Source organism: Ranitomeya imitator, chromosome 7, assembly GCF_032444005.1.
Source record: "Ranitomeya imitator isolate aRanImi1 chromosome 7, aRanImi1.pri, whole genome shotgun sequence".
In the NCBI taxonomy this organism is placed as follows: domain Eukaryota; kingdom Metazoa; phylum Chordata; class Amphibia; order Anura; family Dendrobatidae; genus Ranitomeya; species Ranitomeya imitator.
The window spans coordinates 135,000,088-135,015,630 of NC_091288.1; the positions used below are offsets into that span (position 1 = coordinate 135,000,088).

Sequence of the window (15,543 nt, forward strand, 5' to 3'; positions counted from 1 at the left end):
TGTCCACTCCCTCCCTTTATAACTTTGTATGTGGGGGGTGGCTAATCAGTGTCTAGACATGTTTTCCTGTGGTGCAACGCATGTGTTCACAAACGCAAGCAAACGCATGTGCTTGCGGCCGCATGCGTTCACATAGACCGTAATGCGTTTTTTTATGCCGCATTCCTTCCGCTAACAATCGCATACGTTTCTAGGCGGCAAATTGACGCCTCTAAAATTACTACATGTTGCGTTTACCGCGCAAAACCGCAGACAGCGAAACGACGCATGCGTCGTCAAATGCGGCAGAACGCAGCCGATCCCAGACACATGCGTCCCTAATGTTAAATATAGGAATACACAACGCATGCGGATAATTGTGGAAGAAACGCTGCGGACACAACCGCAAATGTGAAACCGGCCTTAGAGAGGCTCAGTAGCAGTCTTTCTCTAGCTCCTAAGTACCTCTGTGCTCCTTCACGGTCTGCTACCATCTGTCTACTGTCTGCTTGTCTGCCTAGCAACTGACTCATCCTCCCGACCAGAGAGAGCAGCTCCCCTCAAGTCGGGAGTAGAGCTCCCCCTTCTGGCCTGGAGTCAGAATGTGTTGCATGTAAGGTTACCTGCCAAAGGGATTCCTTCTGTCTCCAGGCATGGCATTACCCTCCTTGAGAGGAAGGCAATACCACTGTGCTACCTGAACTCATGGGGTGCCACATATTCACTTCTGTCTGCATCCTGAGGAAGCGGATAGTGAGAATGGCAAGTGATGGAAGGGCGGTGGGTGGGAATATGATGTGGCCTGTTGGCCACTTTTTTGAGCTCTTTGGCTGTCTCGGTCTTAGTCTCACGGACTTTGGCCAGCTCTGGCCTAAATGATAAAGTAATATATAAAATATTAACCATAACTACTTATACACAGAAATCTGTCAGTCACTGACTGGACCCCCTACTGCAGGGGTGTCAAACTGCATTCCTCGAGGGCCGCAAACCATGCGTGTTTTCAAGATTTCCTTAACATTGCACAAGGTGCTGCAATCATTATGTGTGTAGGTGATTAAATTATCACCTGTGCAGTACAAGGAAATCCTGAAAACATGACCTGGTTGCAGCCCTCGAGGAATGCAGTTTGACACCCCTGCCCTACTGGACCTAAAATCCCAGAGGATTAAATGATGAAAACACAGATTATTCTGAATCTTTTACTCACAAAGCTAATACGGTTGTGTGAAAAAGTGTCTGCCCTCTTCCTGATTTCTTATTCTTTTGCATGTTTGTCACACTTAAATTTTTGAGATCACCAAACAAATGTAAATATTAGACAAAGATAATACAAGAAAACACAAAATGCAGTTTTTAAATGAATGTCTTTATTGTTAAGGGAAATAGAAATCCAACCTACAAGGCCCTGTGTGAAAAAGTGATTGCCCCCCATCCATCTTAAAAGATAAATCAACTGTGATTTATCACTTCTTTGGGAAGCTGAGTTAGAATTCCCTAGCCATACCCAGGCCCCATTACTGAGACTCCAGAAAACCACCATGAGAGCCATTACTAACAAATGGCAAAAGCATGAAACAGTGGTGAACCTTCCCAGGAGTGACCATCTGACCAAAATTACCCCAAGAGATGACTCATTCAAGAGGTCACAAAAGACCCAACAACAGCATCCAGAGAATCTCAGTTAGGGCTCATTACCAGTTGTGATTTATTCTGACGAATGCAAGCCAATAAAAAATCTTATTGCAGTTGCCCCAATGTTTGCCTATGGGGCAGCGCACATCTGCGATTATTGCACTGTACATCATCCTACCTGCAGATTGGAGCCCGTTTTTGTGGTGACAGGTTCTATTTACAATTTCTGATGTGTTTCTATATCTCCCAGCTGAAATATCCATTTTTATTGTAACAGACAACACACAAACTGTGTAGTTTTACAAGCATGAAATTCATGCATACATACATTTCAAAGCAAAAAAAAGGATGAAAAGTTATGAGTGTTACCAATAGTACGTGAAAAAAGCAGCACTTTATCATGGTCGTCACATACTGTTAACTGGAAGAAGGTTGCACGAATCAGCTGTAGCTTACTTACGGTACCTCCTTATGTCTCCTCTCGTCATGTGACGACCATAATAAAGTGCTGCTTTTTTTCACGTACCAGTGGTGAATGATGCTCATTTAAGTTTTCATGCTTTTTTGCTCACAATTTTGAGCTGCTATATCTCAAGCTGAGCACCTCTGTATCTGGTAATCCGCAATCAGTGTTTGCCTTCATGTATTCCTATAGGGTGTGTTAGCAGTGCCAGCATTTCTGCATTTTATTTTATATACAATTAGTATGTCAGTAAGAAGTAGGGGATATGCAAAAAGGTACTATGGCTGTAGGATACAGTGTTTGTTGTACTGTGTATTACTTTTTTTTTTTTTTACAAAAATGTTTGCAGAGGTGTGTTTACCCTATAAGAACTGTTGATAATCTAGCTTGATGTAGCCCTATCTCTTGCCATATAAAAAACTTTTTTTTTTCAGTTTGCAGATCAGCATCATGAAAAGCAGAGAGGTAGAAGAAGCAGAAGGAAAAATTCTGACTTTAGACATATGCACAGCATCCAACTGTCACGATTAGTTTCCGAAGAAGGTAGATCAAAGTGTTGTACAATGTTGCCTATTAACTGAAACAAACGTTTCCAATTTTTAAATTCATGGTTATCCAACCTTTAGCAAAAATAGACAAAACAGCAAATAAAATAACAAAAGCATGACGTCTCCAACACCCTGCTGATTCAGTGTGGAAGCTCTTTGTGACGCCCAGAAGACCGGGATACCCAGCACCGGCCAATGGGGTCTGTCTCTTGAGGGGGATGTCACGGGTGGCTTGACCCGGTGCTGTGGCCTCAGGCAATGCACAGTGTAAAGGGTATCGTGAGGGGACAGGAACTTACTTGATCAGCAGCAGGTTCTCCCAGCGGTGACGATCCCGATCCTGGATAGATGGCTATTGTCCAAATGAAAGACTGAGGCACTGAAACGTTTAACCAGTTTACTTTAACATAAAAGGATTTACAACCAGTCCTGTCACCGGAGTCTGTATGGGAACTCTGAGTTACTTTGACCCTGCCGGGGTCTTCGCCTCTTATTGTGCGCAATTTCTGTGTGGCCCTGCTGCTGTATGTGAACTGGCTGCCGGCCCAATCTGTCCCCTCCGGGTCCTGGTTCGACGGGCAACCCGAGTCCTTTTATCGGCTTACCCCCTCCGGGAGTACCGCTGGACTCTGTGTCTGTTGCTGCGTCCGGCCCTAGTGAAGCTGGTATCACCTCACGTTTTTCCGGTTGCTGTATTATATATAATGAATACAGCCACGGATCCAGTATCCGTCTTTGCGCCTGTTCTGGGTAGTGATTAATGCTACCCGGTACTCACAATGTCCCTTTTCTCTGTCCCTCTTCTCCTCAGGCTGGTGATTTGGGCCTGGAAACCGTCATAGGGCTGTTAGAAATTCAGCTGTATGACCTCTCACTATCAGCTCCTTAGCCCAACTGCCATTTCTTCTCTCAGACCAGAATGGATTAAGGGGAGTCTCTGGAGCTCCCCCTTCTGGCCGGAGGTGGTAGTGCAGTTTTGCTATTTTAGTATTTGTGTTTAATGTCAGTAACTATTTTTTTGGCAAATACCCCTAGGGGTGCCACATCTTCCCTAAGTCTTTCTGTGAGTAGATTCACATATGACTAATATAGACCTGCACTACCATTCAAAATTTTAGGGTCACTTAAAAATGTCCGTATTTTTTTTTTTTTTTTAAAAAAGCACATTTTTTTCCAATGAAGCTAACATTAAATGATACAGAAATACACTCTATACATTGTTAATGTGGTAAATGACTATTTTAGCTGCAAACGTCTGGTTTGTAAATGCAATATCTTCATAGGTGTGTAGAGTCCCATTTCCAACAACCGTCACTCCAGTGTTCTTATGGTACTTTGTGTTGCTAACTGTGTAAGAAGGCTAATGGATGGTTAGAATACCCTTTAAAACCCTTGTGTAAATATGTTAGCACAGCTGAAAACAGTTTGGCTGATAGAAAACCTATAAACCTGACCTTCTTTTGAGGTAGTTGAGAATCTGGAGCATTACATTTGTTGGTTTCATTAAACTCTCAAAATGGCTAGATAAAATGAACTTTCATATGAAACTCGACAGTCTATTCTTGTTCTTAGAAATGAAGGCTATTCCATGCGAGAAATTGCCAAGAAACTGAAGCTTTCTTGCAATGGTGTGTGCTACTCCCTTCAGAGGAGAGTACAAACAGGCTCTAACCACAGTAGAAAGAGAAGAGGGAGGCCCCGCTGCACAACTGAGCAACAAGACAAGTACATTAGAGTCTATAGTTTGGTTTGAGAAATCGACATGTCACAGGTCCTCAACTGGCAGCTTCATTAAATAGTACACACAACATGCCAGTGTCAACGTCTACAGTGAAGAGGCGACTCCGGAATGCTGGCCTTCAGGGCAGAGTGGCAAAGAAAAAGCCATATCTGAGACTGGCTAATAAAAGTAAAAAATTAATATTGGTAAAAAATAACACACATTGGACAGAGGAAGATTGGAAAAAAGTGTTATGGACAGATGAATCCAAGTTTGAGGTGTTTGGATCACACAGAAGAACCTTTGTGAGACGTAGAACAACTCAAAAGATGCTGGAAGAGTGCCTGACGCCATCTGTCAAGCATGGTGTAGGTAATGTGATGTTTTGCTTTGGTGCTGGTAAAGTGGGAGATTTGTACAAGGTAAAAGGGATTTTGAATAAGGAAGGCTATCACTCCATTTTGCAATGCCATGTCATACTCTGTGGACAGCGCTTGATTGGAGCCAGTTTCATCCTACAACAGGACAATGACCCAAAGCACACTTAATTATGTAAGAACTATTTAGGGAAGAAGCAGGCAGCTGGTATTCTATCTGTAATGGAGTGGACAGCGCAGTCACCAGATCTTTACTCCATTGAGCTGTTGTGAGAGCAGCTTGACCGAATGGTACACAAAAAGTGCCCATCAAGCCAAACCAACTTCTGGGAGGGTTTTCTGTATCCATGGGGTGAAATTTCTCCAGATTACCTCAGCGAATTAACTGCTAGAATGCCAAAGGTCTGCAATGCTGTTATTGCTGCAAAGGGAGCATTCTTTGACAAAAGCAAAGTTTGAAGGAGAAAATTATTATTTCAAATAAAAATCTTTTTTTTCAAACCTTGGCAATGTCTGGACTAGATTTTCAATTTACTTGGCAACTCAGTTGATTAATAAAAGTATGAGTTTTCATGGAAAGCACAAAATTGTCTAGGTGACCCTAAACTTTTGAACGGTAGTGTAAGTCCATAAAATTCAACCTAAAGCCTAACAGGTTGATCCAGAGGAAGGTGAAAACCCCATGAGACAGATGACAATTGCACCATATTGGGGGAAAATTAATTTGCAACTTTACATACAATCAGAAACCAAAAACACATGGGCCACTTGCACAGTGAACAAGTCTGTATAATCCTGTTCACACCACCAAAGTACTTGAAAACACAAAAAGCGCATAGAGAGGTGAAAAAATACTCTGCTGTAAAAAAGTCACAGTAAATAAGCAAGTGCTAGTCAAAAAATGAAAAAAATACAGGGTTTTTAGTTAATACGTTTTTTTGCAAAAAAAAGTTGCTCCACCAATCGCCAAGGTATACCCATAATAGAGCAGTCCTGTCTAATGTATATAATCCCTATCTGATGTATTAAAAACCTGATAATCTGTATAGTACCTGTGTGAACAGGGCTCAGGGAGAAAATATCCATGCAGAACTTGCAAGATGGAACAGCTACAATGCAAATGACCCACAGAGGAGTGGTGGGCTCCCCAGTCTTGTAGAAACAAGAGAACAATTATACAATCAGACCAGTTTCCTGGATTTAAGGGAACCTTTCAGGTCTCCCATGCTCTCCATCCTGGCAGCATTCACTTATTTATCAGTAAATTCCCTGCCTAACCATCCCGGTATAATGTTTTTCTGTAAAAATTGGGTTTAACACCTTACTGCCATCGGACAGGATAGTACGTCCGATGGCAGTATCCCCCTCTTTGATGTGGGCTCCGGCGGTGAGGCTGCATCAAAGCTGGGATATGTCACTGTTTTGAACAGCTGATATATATATATATAAAACACTGGCGCATGACTATTGCACAGATCCAGAGCTAAGGGGTGCAAAAGAGTGGTGACACATTTGGCAACCAAAAAGAAAAGGAAAAAAAAGGACCACTCTATAGTAATGCACACCACTAAATAAATATATAGAAAAGGCAAACTTTTATTGAAACAGTAAATATAAAAATATTTAAAAAAGTATGGAACAGAAATCCCAAAGGTGATCCCGCCAGAATATTAGAGGTCAAAAACACGTGCATGTAATACATGAATATTGCACAATAAGCAGAATATAACATCGATATATCAGATGACCGTATGCATACGTGCATAATTTGCCAACCAAACCACCTGGAACTGGAGAAATGAGCAGTCACTATATATGCCAGAAGTAGAGGCAAAACCAAATAGGTAATTGAAAATACACAACATGCATTGACAACAATATCTGAGCACATAAAAACTCAAATATAATGTGTACCTGTATGCCAAAACAATAATCATATATCTATGGTGTAAGGCTTAAATAAATATTGTGCCAAAATATGTGACCACCAAAAGAATGGTACACAGAAGCCTAAATGCGCATAGTATCAGAATAGGTTACCACAGCCCTTATAAAGGCAATATCATGCAGGAGTCCATATATGACACAGCGAAGGTGTTCTGCAGCCGGGGGAAAGAGGCAAATAGGCAGGGATCAGCGTGGGAAAGAACCCAACGCTTGTCGCCGTTACAAGGACAGCTTCGTCAGGGGAAGATGTTAGCTAAGCGATCAATACCGGTTTAAATACCTTATACTGTAGGCAGGTCAGCGAGCGAGGTACGCGACGAAACCGGAAGCAGAAGTGGCATAAAGAGGGCAAAGAGTGCAGGCAGACGTCTCTGCAAGTAGTGCACAATGCGCATGTGCCAAAATCATTCAGCGCAGCGTATCATGCACTCAGTTATAGGAGGGAGGATCAAGCTGAATAACATATCAAAGGGAAACAAGAAAGAGCATAGCTATATACAACATGGCAAGGTATGGAATATGTAAAAAGCAAAAAATGAACAGAGTGTCAAAAATAAACATACCGTTTATACTCGAGTATAAGCCGAGATTTTCAACCCAAATTTTTGGGCTGAAAGTGCCCCTCTCGGCTTATACTCGAGTCACGGTAGCGTTGGGGTCGGCGGGTGAGGGGGAGAGGGCGCTGAGGCATACTTACCTAGTCCCGGCGATCCTGGTGCTCCCCCTGCCGTCCCACGGTCTTCGGGTGCTGCAGCTCTTCCCCTCTTCAGCGGTCACGTGGGACCGCTCATTAGAAAAATGAATATGGACTCCACTCCCATAGGGGTGGAGCCGCATATTCATTTCTCTAATCAGCGGTAACGGTGACCGCTGATAGAGGAAGAGGCTGCGGCACCGAAGACCAGCTGTGCGGGAGAAGGAGCCGGACGCCGGGAGCAGGTAAGTATGTCATATTTACCTATCCCCGTTCCACACGCCGGGCGTTGCTCCATCTTCCCGGCGTCGCTCCATCTTCCCGGCGTCTCTGCGCTCTGATTGTGCAGGTCAGAGGGCGCGATGACTCATATAGTGTGCGCGGCGCACTCTGCCTGAACAGTCAGTGCGGAGAGACGCCCGGGACCGGACGCTGGGAGCTGCAAGCAAGAGAGGTGAGTATGTGTTTTTTTTTTTTTTTATTGCAATGGCACAGCTTTCTATGGTACATCAATGGGGCAATAATGAACGGTGCAGAGCACTATATGGCACAGCTATGGGACAATAATGAACGGTGCAGAGCACTATATGGCACAGCTATGGGACAATAATGAACGGTGCAGAGCACTATATGGCACAGCTATGGGACAAAAATGAACGGTGCAGAGCACTATATGGCACAGCTATGGGACAAAAATGAACGGTGCAGAGCACTATATGGCAGAGCTATGGGGCAATAATGAACGGTGAAGAGCACTATATGGCACAGCTATGGGGCAATAATGAATGGTGCAGAGCATTGTATATGGGGCACTGCTTTATATGGAGCATCTATGGGGCAATTATGAACTGTATGGAGCATTATATGTGGCACATTTTTATATAGAGCATCTTATGGGCCCATCATGAACTGTATGGAGCATTATATGGGGCTCCTGATTCAATATGGATATTCAAAAACACTTAACCTACTGATGTCTCAATTAATTTTACTTTTATTGGTATCTATTTTTATTTTTGACATTAACCGGTAGCTGCTGCATTTTCCACCCTAGGCTTATACTCGAGTCAATAAGTTTTCCCAGTTTTTTGTGGCAAAATTAGGGGGGTCGGCTTATACTTGGGTCGGCTTATACTCGAGTATATACGGTAAATAAAAATAACAATACCACAGACACACACAAGAGGGCATATTCATGGGTCAACAAAAAAAACATAAAGAAAATAATAATTAATAAGTCAAAATAATAACAATGAATTTTGAACAGCTGACATGTCCCCACAATAGGTGCTGATGGAATCAAGATTCATCCGCACCTATTAACTAGTTAAATGCCGCTGTCAAACTGTCAGTAGCATTTAACGCACACTTCCGGCCATTGGGCCTTAAATACGCGCACCGCTGACCCCCGTGATCTGGGGTCATCGGTTCGTCGCCCTAACAACCATAACATCCTTGAGACCTCTATGGTTGTTGATGCCAGATTGCTATGAGCGCCACCCAGTGGTCGGCGCCCATAGCAATGCAGTAATTCTGCTACATAGAGGCGATCTGAGCATCCTCTCTATGTAGCAGAGCCGATTAAGTTAAACTGAAGTGTAGGAAAATATTCTGAAAAATTCCCACGCTCGAGTTCATATGATATTGTGCCAGCAGGGGGCGCAACACCGCAAGTCTAGGTAGCTACGTTCCCCTGCATTCCATTCACTCCCCTGTTTTTACAGCCAGGGGCATCTGCATTAGCAGGTCCTTGTTGTAAAATTATTTAACCCCTTCAGATGGATTTACATCGTGGGACATGACTGTACGGCGGAAAGGTATGTTATTTTGTTTTTTTGTGCAATCCGTTGTTTTTGCGCCTCTCATACGTCCTTAAAACTCTCTAGTGTGACGCCGGCCTTATAAGGATCTTCAAAGACAGGCTGTCTTAAAGGAGTCTTTAAAGACAGACTACCAATATGGATTCCCGATGGTCATTAATATATTAGCACTACAGTCACCACATTTTGAGAGCTATAATTTTTGGCCCACAGTGTCATGTGAGGGCTTGTTTTTTGAAGGCCAAGTTGATGTTTTTATTGGTTCCATTTTTGGGCACATGACATTTTTTTGATTACAGTGATGCTTCATTTATATCTTTTTTATGTTTTAGCGCTTTTAGGGTATGTGCACACGTTGCGGATTCTCTGTGGATCCGCAGCGTTTTTTGCAGTGCAGAAACGCTGCAGATCCGCAATTGATTTACAGTACAATGTAAATCAATGAGAAAAAAAAATGCTGTGCACACTTTGTGGAAAATCCGCTGCGGAAACGCTGCGGTTTAAAAGAAGTAGCATGCCACTTCTTTTTTGTGAATCTGCAGCGTTTTTATACCCATTCCATTATAGAAAACCTCAGGGTAAAAAATGCAGCAAATCCGCAAGAAAACCGCAGCAAAAACGCACAAAAAATGCTGCGGAACCGCACAAAAAACACGACAAATCCGCAGGTGCGTTTTCTGCCAGGAGAGGCAGAATCCACACCAGAAATTCCTAAGCCTAATCCGCAACATAGTGTGCACGTAGCCTTACCCAATAAAAGCTATTTTATAGAATAAAATATTGTTTTTGCATCTCTTTATTCTGACAGCTATAACGTTTATATTTTTCTGCTGATGCAGCCTTATGGCGGCTTGTTTTTTGCAGGACAAGATGACGTTTTCAACTGTACCATTTTGATTCATATTTGTCTTTTTGATCGTGTTTTATTCCCCTTTTTGTTCAGCGGTATGATAAAGCATTGTTTTCTGGCTTGTTTTTTATTTTTATTTTTTATGATGTTCACTGAAGGGGTCAACTAGTGGGACAGTTTTGTACGTTGGGTCGTTGTGGACGTGACAATACCTGATATGTGTACTTTTATTGTTTATATTTTTTTCATACATTTATTTATAAATACAATATCTTATAATTTTTTTTTATTATTTTTGATATAAAAAATATATATTTTTACAATTATGCACATGATCAGCACCTTTCCTACCTTTGTGACCCAGATCTTTTCATGGCAATATCAGGTCGCCATGGCAGCGATCGGGACCCTGCGTCACCATGCGGGTCTCCGACCTAAAGGCAGAGGAGAGGGGCTGTCATGCCTTTGTCGGCTCCCGAACACTGCGATCGCTTTTGATTGCAGAATTTAGGGGGTTAAAGTGCCAGGAGTGGTGTGAGATTGCTCCTGGCACTTAGTACACAGTGTCAGCTGTCAGAATCAGCTAACACCTGTTGGCGATCGTCCGCGCACAACCCATGTGCGCACACAATCACCATGCAATATTATGTCTCTGGACAAATAGGCCCACGGCACAAGAATGTATTATAATGACATTTGTCAGAAATGGGTTAAAATTATTAGCATAAATCTGAAAATATTGCAGAATCGTGTAGCCTGTAGTAATCCTATGTATGCAAAGGTTGAGGGTAATACATTGATTAGACTTTGCCAATAACAAACAATATGTAAAAGGTAGGTCTCTAGGAGTTAGCAAATTAATCTACCGTATATACTCGAGTATAAGCCGAGATTTTCAGCCCATTTTGGGGCTGAAAGTCCCCCTCTCGGCTTATACTTGAATCATTCCCAGGGGTCGGCAGGGGAGGGGGAGCGGGGGCTCTCTAATTATCCTCACCTACTCCTGGCGCGGTCCATGCTGGTCCCCGGGTCACTGGCGCCCCAGCTTCTTCCTGTACTGAGCTGTCACCGTTACCGCTCATTACAGTAATGAATATGCAGCTCCACCTCCCATAGAGGTGGAGCCGCATATTCATTACTGTGATGAGCTGTAATGGTGACCGCTCAGTACAGGAAGAAGCTGCCGGCGCCGGGGAACAGACGTGCAAGGACCGCGCCAGGAGCAGGTGAGTATAACGGGAAGGGGAGCGCTGCGCGATATTCACCTGCTCCTCGTTTCGGCGCTGCTCCGTCTTCATCTTCTGCAGTGACGCTCAGGTCAGAGGGCGCAGTGACGTGGTTAGTGCACGCCCTCTGCCTGAATGTCAGTGCAGGAGACGCTGAAGATGGAGCGGCACTGGAACGAGGAAAGGTGAATATTGAAAGTGCCGGGGGCCTGAGCGACGGAGAGGTGAGTATGTGATTTTTTTTTAAAAATTTTTATCGCAGCAACAGCAAATGGGCCAAGTGTCTGTATGGAGCATCTATGGGGCCATAACGTTTGTGCACCCACTGTATGGGGCCATAACGTTTGTGCAGCACTATATGGGGCCATAACGTTTGTGCAGCACTATATGGGGCCATAACGTTTGTGCAGCACTGTATGGGGCCATAACGTTTGTGCAGCACTATATGGGGCCATAACGTTTATGCAGCACTATATGAGGCCATAACGTTTGTGCTGCACTATATGGGGCCATAACGTTTGTGCAGCACTGTATGGGGCCATAATGTTTGCGCAGCACTATATGGGGCCATAACGTTTGTGCAGCACTGTATGGGGCCATAACGTTTGTGCAGCACTGTATGGGGCAAGTGTCTGTATTGGGCCATAACGCTTGTGCAGCACTATATGAGGAAAGTGTCTGTATGGGGCCATAACGTTTGTGCAGCACTGTATGGGGCCAAAACGTTTGTGCAGCACTGTATGGGGCAAGTGTCTGTATGAGGCCATAACATTTGTGCAGTACTATATGAAGCAAGTGTCTGTATGGGGCCATGATCAACGTTTGTACAGCGCTATATGGGCAAATATCTTTATGGAGCATCTTATGGGGCCATAATCAACATTTGTGCAACATTATATTGGGCAAATGTGTCTATGGAGCATCTTATGGGGCCATTATTAACCTTTATGCAGGATTATATGAGGCATATTTTAATATGGAGCATCTTATGGGGCCATCATAAACTTTATGGAGCATTATATGGGGCTCCTGATTCAATATGGATATTCAAAAACACTTAACCTACTGATGTTTCAATTAATTTTACTTTTATTGGTATCTATTTTTACTTTTGACATTTACTGGTAGCTGCTGCATTTCCCACCCTAGGCTTATACTTGAGTCATTAAGTTTTCCCAGTTTTTTGTGGCAAAATTAGGGGGGTCGGCTTATACTCGAGTATATACGGTATTTAATTAAAAATATAAATACAAATATGCGCACAAGATGTTGATAAGGTAACTTAAACTGTTCGGAATTCTCATGTTTAGACTAAAATTCAGTCGTCTTTCATGCGTTTTTTTGATCTGTTGGCTCCATGAATGGGATTCGGACCTGTTTAATTGCATATGTAGTAAATGTTGTTAAGCATCTAAGTGAAGAGTTGGTCCAGGCCTGGACAAAAGTATAAAGTCGCTCTTTTACTGCAGACTGCCGAATTGTGACACACTGTGGTGTGTACATTGTCACGATTTCCTGGTGCAAGTGGGCAGTCACGTGACTGCCTGTGTGTGATGTGCATGTGGTCACATGCCTATAGAATTAGCCGGTTTCTGTCAATTCTCTTCTATAGAAAGAAGCCAAACGCATCTAATCACCGTGTGACCACAAGTATGCGAATCGAATAGTGAATGTGACCGCAAGTATGTAAATTGCATTGGAAATACCAGGGAATCGTGACAGTGTGAGCACTCCTCACTATCACAGTTCAGGACTGTGTTTGGCTGAAAACCATTGTCCCATGCCCGCACCAACCCTTCAATAAAATGTTTTATTGCATTAATCGTATTTTGTGTTGAAGAATAACTAATGTCATTTAAATTATCCCTAATTCTGATATTGAATTTTCTGGTTGTGCTACTGTAGCGGGGTCCAGTGTGATAGTCATGGCAAGGGGCTGTCGTGGCAAGGGGCTGTTGTTCCAATGCACCCCGGCGCCCCGCTGCATTAGCAAAATGTCCTTTCTCTGGGGTGTTGTGTGTTGTGCATTTCACCCACCTGTGGGTCAGAGTTTTCCTCAAGCTGCAGAGTCCCAGCTCCTCACTCTACTCTAGCTCCTAATCTTAACTCACTCTAAACTCCTACTCTATAGTGCCTCCCACTATTCTAAGTCCTATTTTAGCTCTTCTAACATTGAACCTTACCCAAAGACTAAATGTCCCTATCTCTATCCCTAATCATGAAAACACACACAATGCATGAACATCAGTACATTGTTTAACACATTAATGTACAGTAAAACAGTTACACTCCACATGACACATTACATGTAAAACGTACCCAGACTCATAAGGATGATACACAGAGTGATGCAGGGCACAAGCTAGCCTCCAGCACACCCCCTACACTACCAACAAAGTTTAACCTCCTCACCCCTCAAGGTGCTCAAAAAACACATTCAAGAAGTTTATTAACCCTTCTGTTGCTTCACAAGAGCTGCAGCAATGTCGAAGGAGAATATGAAATTTAACTTTTTTTCACTATTTGTCTCTTCAGAGAGATCACTAGATCTCTAGTGCCACCTTTTGGAAGTAGCAATTCTAAAAGTCAATGTCAACCCATTACGGAGCCTTGTCACATGACTTAGGATAAAAGCCAAACCAGAAATTATACTTTTTTTCACAAAAACTTTACTGTAGACCTCAATTTTTTTTATTTTCAAATGGGTAACGGGGAAAAATGGATTCCAAGTGACATTTTGTAATGCAAGCTTTGATGGAATGGTGTGCGAGCATCATGTCTCATTTAGAGAGCCCCTGATGTGCTTAAACATTGGAAACCCCCCACTAGTTACCTTTAAATTGAAATGTATCTAGTGTTTTCCTGGTATGTGATTTTTTTTTTAATGTTGTGGCATATGTGAGTAAGGTAGCGTGCATCAGGTTGTCATGTGAATTGTGTAGTGTGTCAGGTTGGCATTTGTGAGTTGTGTAAGTCAGAAATAAATGTATTAGTCCATGGATGCGTTAGTGGTAGACTATGAAACAATATTTCATACTGTGATGTAACAACTAGTAGTATACTGGAAGACAGGTATGTATCGCAGAGACACAGGTCTTCTTCGATCTGAATCCAGGACAGGTTGCTGGGTCTTGTAGTCCCAAAAAATTGTATATTGTTAAAGGGCTGGATCTCCCGATATCTTGGTGCCGAGATCTCAATCTGCGCATGCTCCACCCCCGTCAGCCATTTTCCCGTAGTGCACCGTATAGTAAACCATGTAAGTGTAGGGGCTCTGGTTTTTCACAAAATGTCGGCAGAGCCCCAGCACCACCGAACACCCACAGCTGCACACATCTGAACACCTCTTCAGCACAGCCTGCGGCCTGCAGCAACGCTCCACTCTTGCCTCCTCCAGCAGCAACCCTGGGACCCCGCCTCACCACAGCCACCACCCCTGGTAAGCAATAAGACACATGGATTATAAGAAGCACCACCATTTTATTAAAAAAAAAAAAAAAATCCTATTTTTCTTATCAAAATTTGGTGTGCGACTTATAATCTGATGCATCTTATTATCCTCAAAATACGGTAATTTTTTTGTTTTGTTAGAAATTTAGAAGGGTTAAATGTTAACCAGAGATTTCTCCAGCAAAATTGAAACAGTGAAAACACTTTTTTTTGTGATCCGTTATTCACTGAATAATGGCGATCACGTGATCGGACACCGGAAAATCCGTCCTTGATCATGTTCTTTGGGATCTCAGCTACCCGACTCTGGGAGACACTACAGCCTTATTCTCGATCGCCGTTTTAAAATGGCGTTGAGGGTATAAGTACCCTTAGCGGCCTCATTTTTAATGCGTATTGGGGATCTTTAAGGGGTTAACTAAAAAAAAATCACACAACAACCAGAGGTTGATCACTGATATGCGTCAGTGATCAGCACTCGATGACTGTAGGATGCACGGATATCATTTTTTTTTCCGCGCTGACACTCGGTTCGGTAAAATATACTGCTGCTGCTAACTATTGCTATAGTATATTTTGCTGTCCCTAATCTACCCGTATATACTCGAGTATAAGCCGACCCGAGTATAAGCAGACCCCCCTAATTTTGCCACAAAAAACTGGGAAAACTTAACCCCTATCTGACCTCGGACGGGATAGTACATCCGAGGTCAGATCCCCTGCTTTGATGCAGGGCTCCGCGGTGAGCCCGCATCAAAGCCGGGACATGTCAGCTGTTTTGAACAGCTGACATGTGCCCGTAATAGGCGCGGGCAGAATCGCGATCTGCCCGCA

General features: G+C 43.1%; 1 protein-coding gene across 5 annotated transcripts in view; it reads left to right on the forward strand.

Annotated features, from left to right (window-relative positions):
- TNRC18 (trinucleotide repeat containing 18) overlaps positions 1-15,543 on the forward strand; it is a 672,655-nt gene that overhangs the window by 336,296 nt on the left and 320,816 nt on the right. For all 5 annotated transcript variants that reach the window (XM_069733831.1, XM_069733830.1, XM_069733832.1 and 2 more), the window contains one exon: positions 2,512-2,620. In XM_069733831.1, the coding sequence (XP_069589932.1) occupies positions 2,512-2,620 (109 nt within the window). The remainder of the gene's footprint in view (positions 1-2,511; positions 2,621-15,543) is intronic.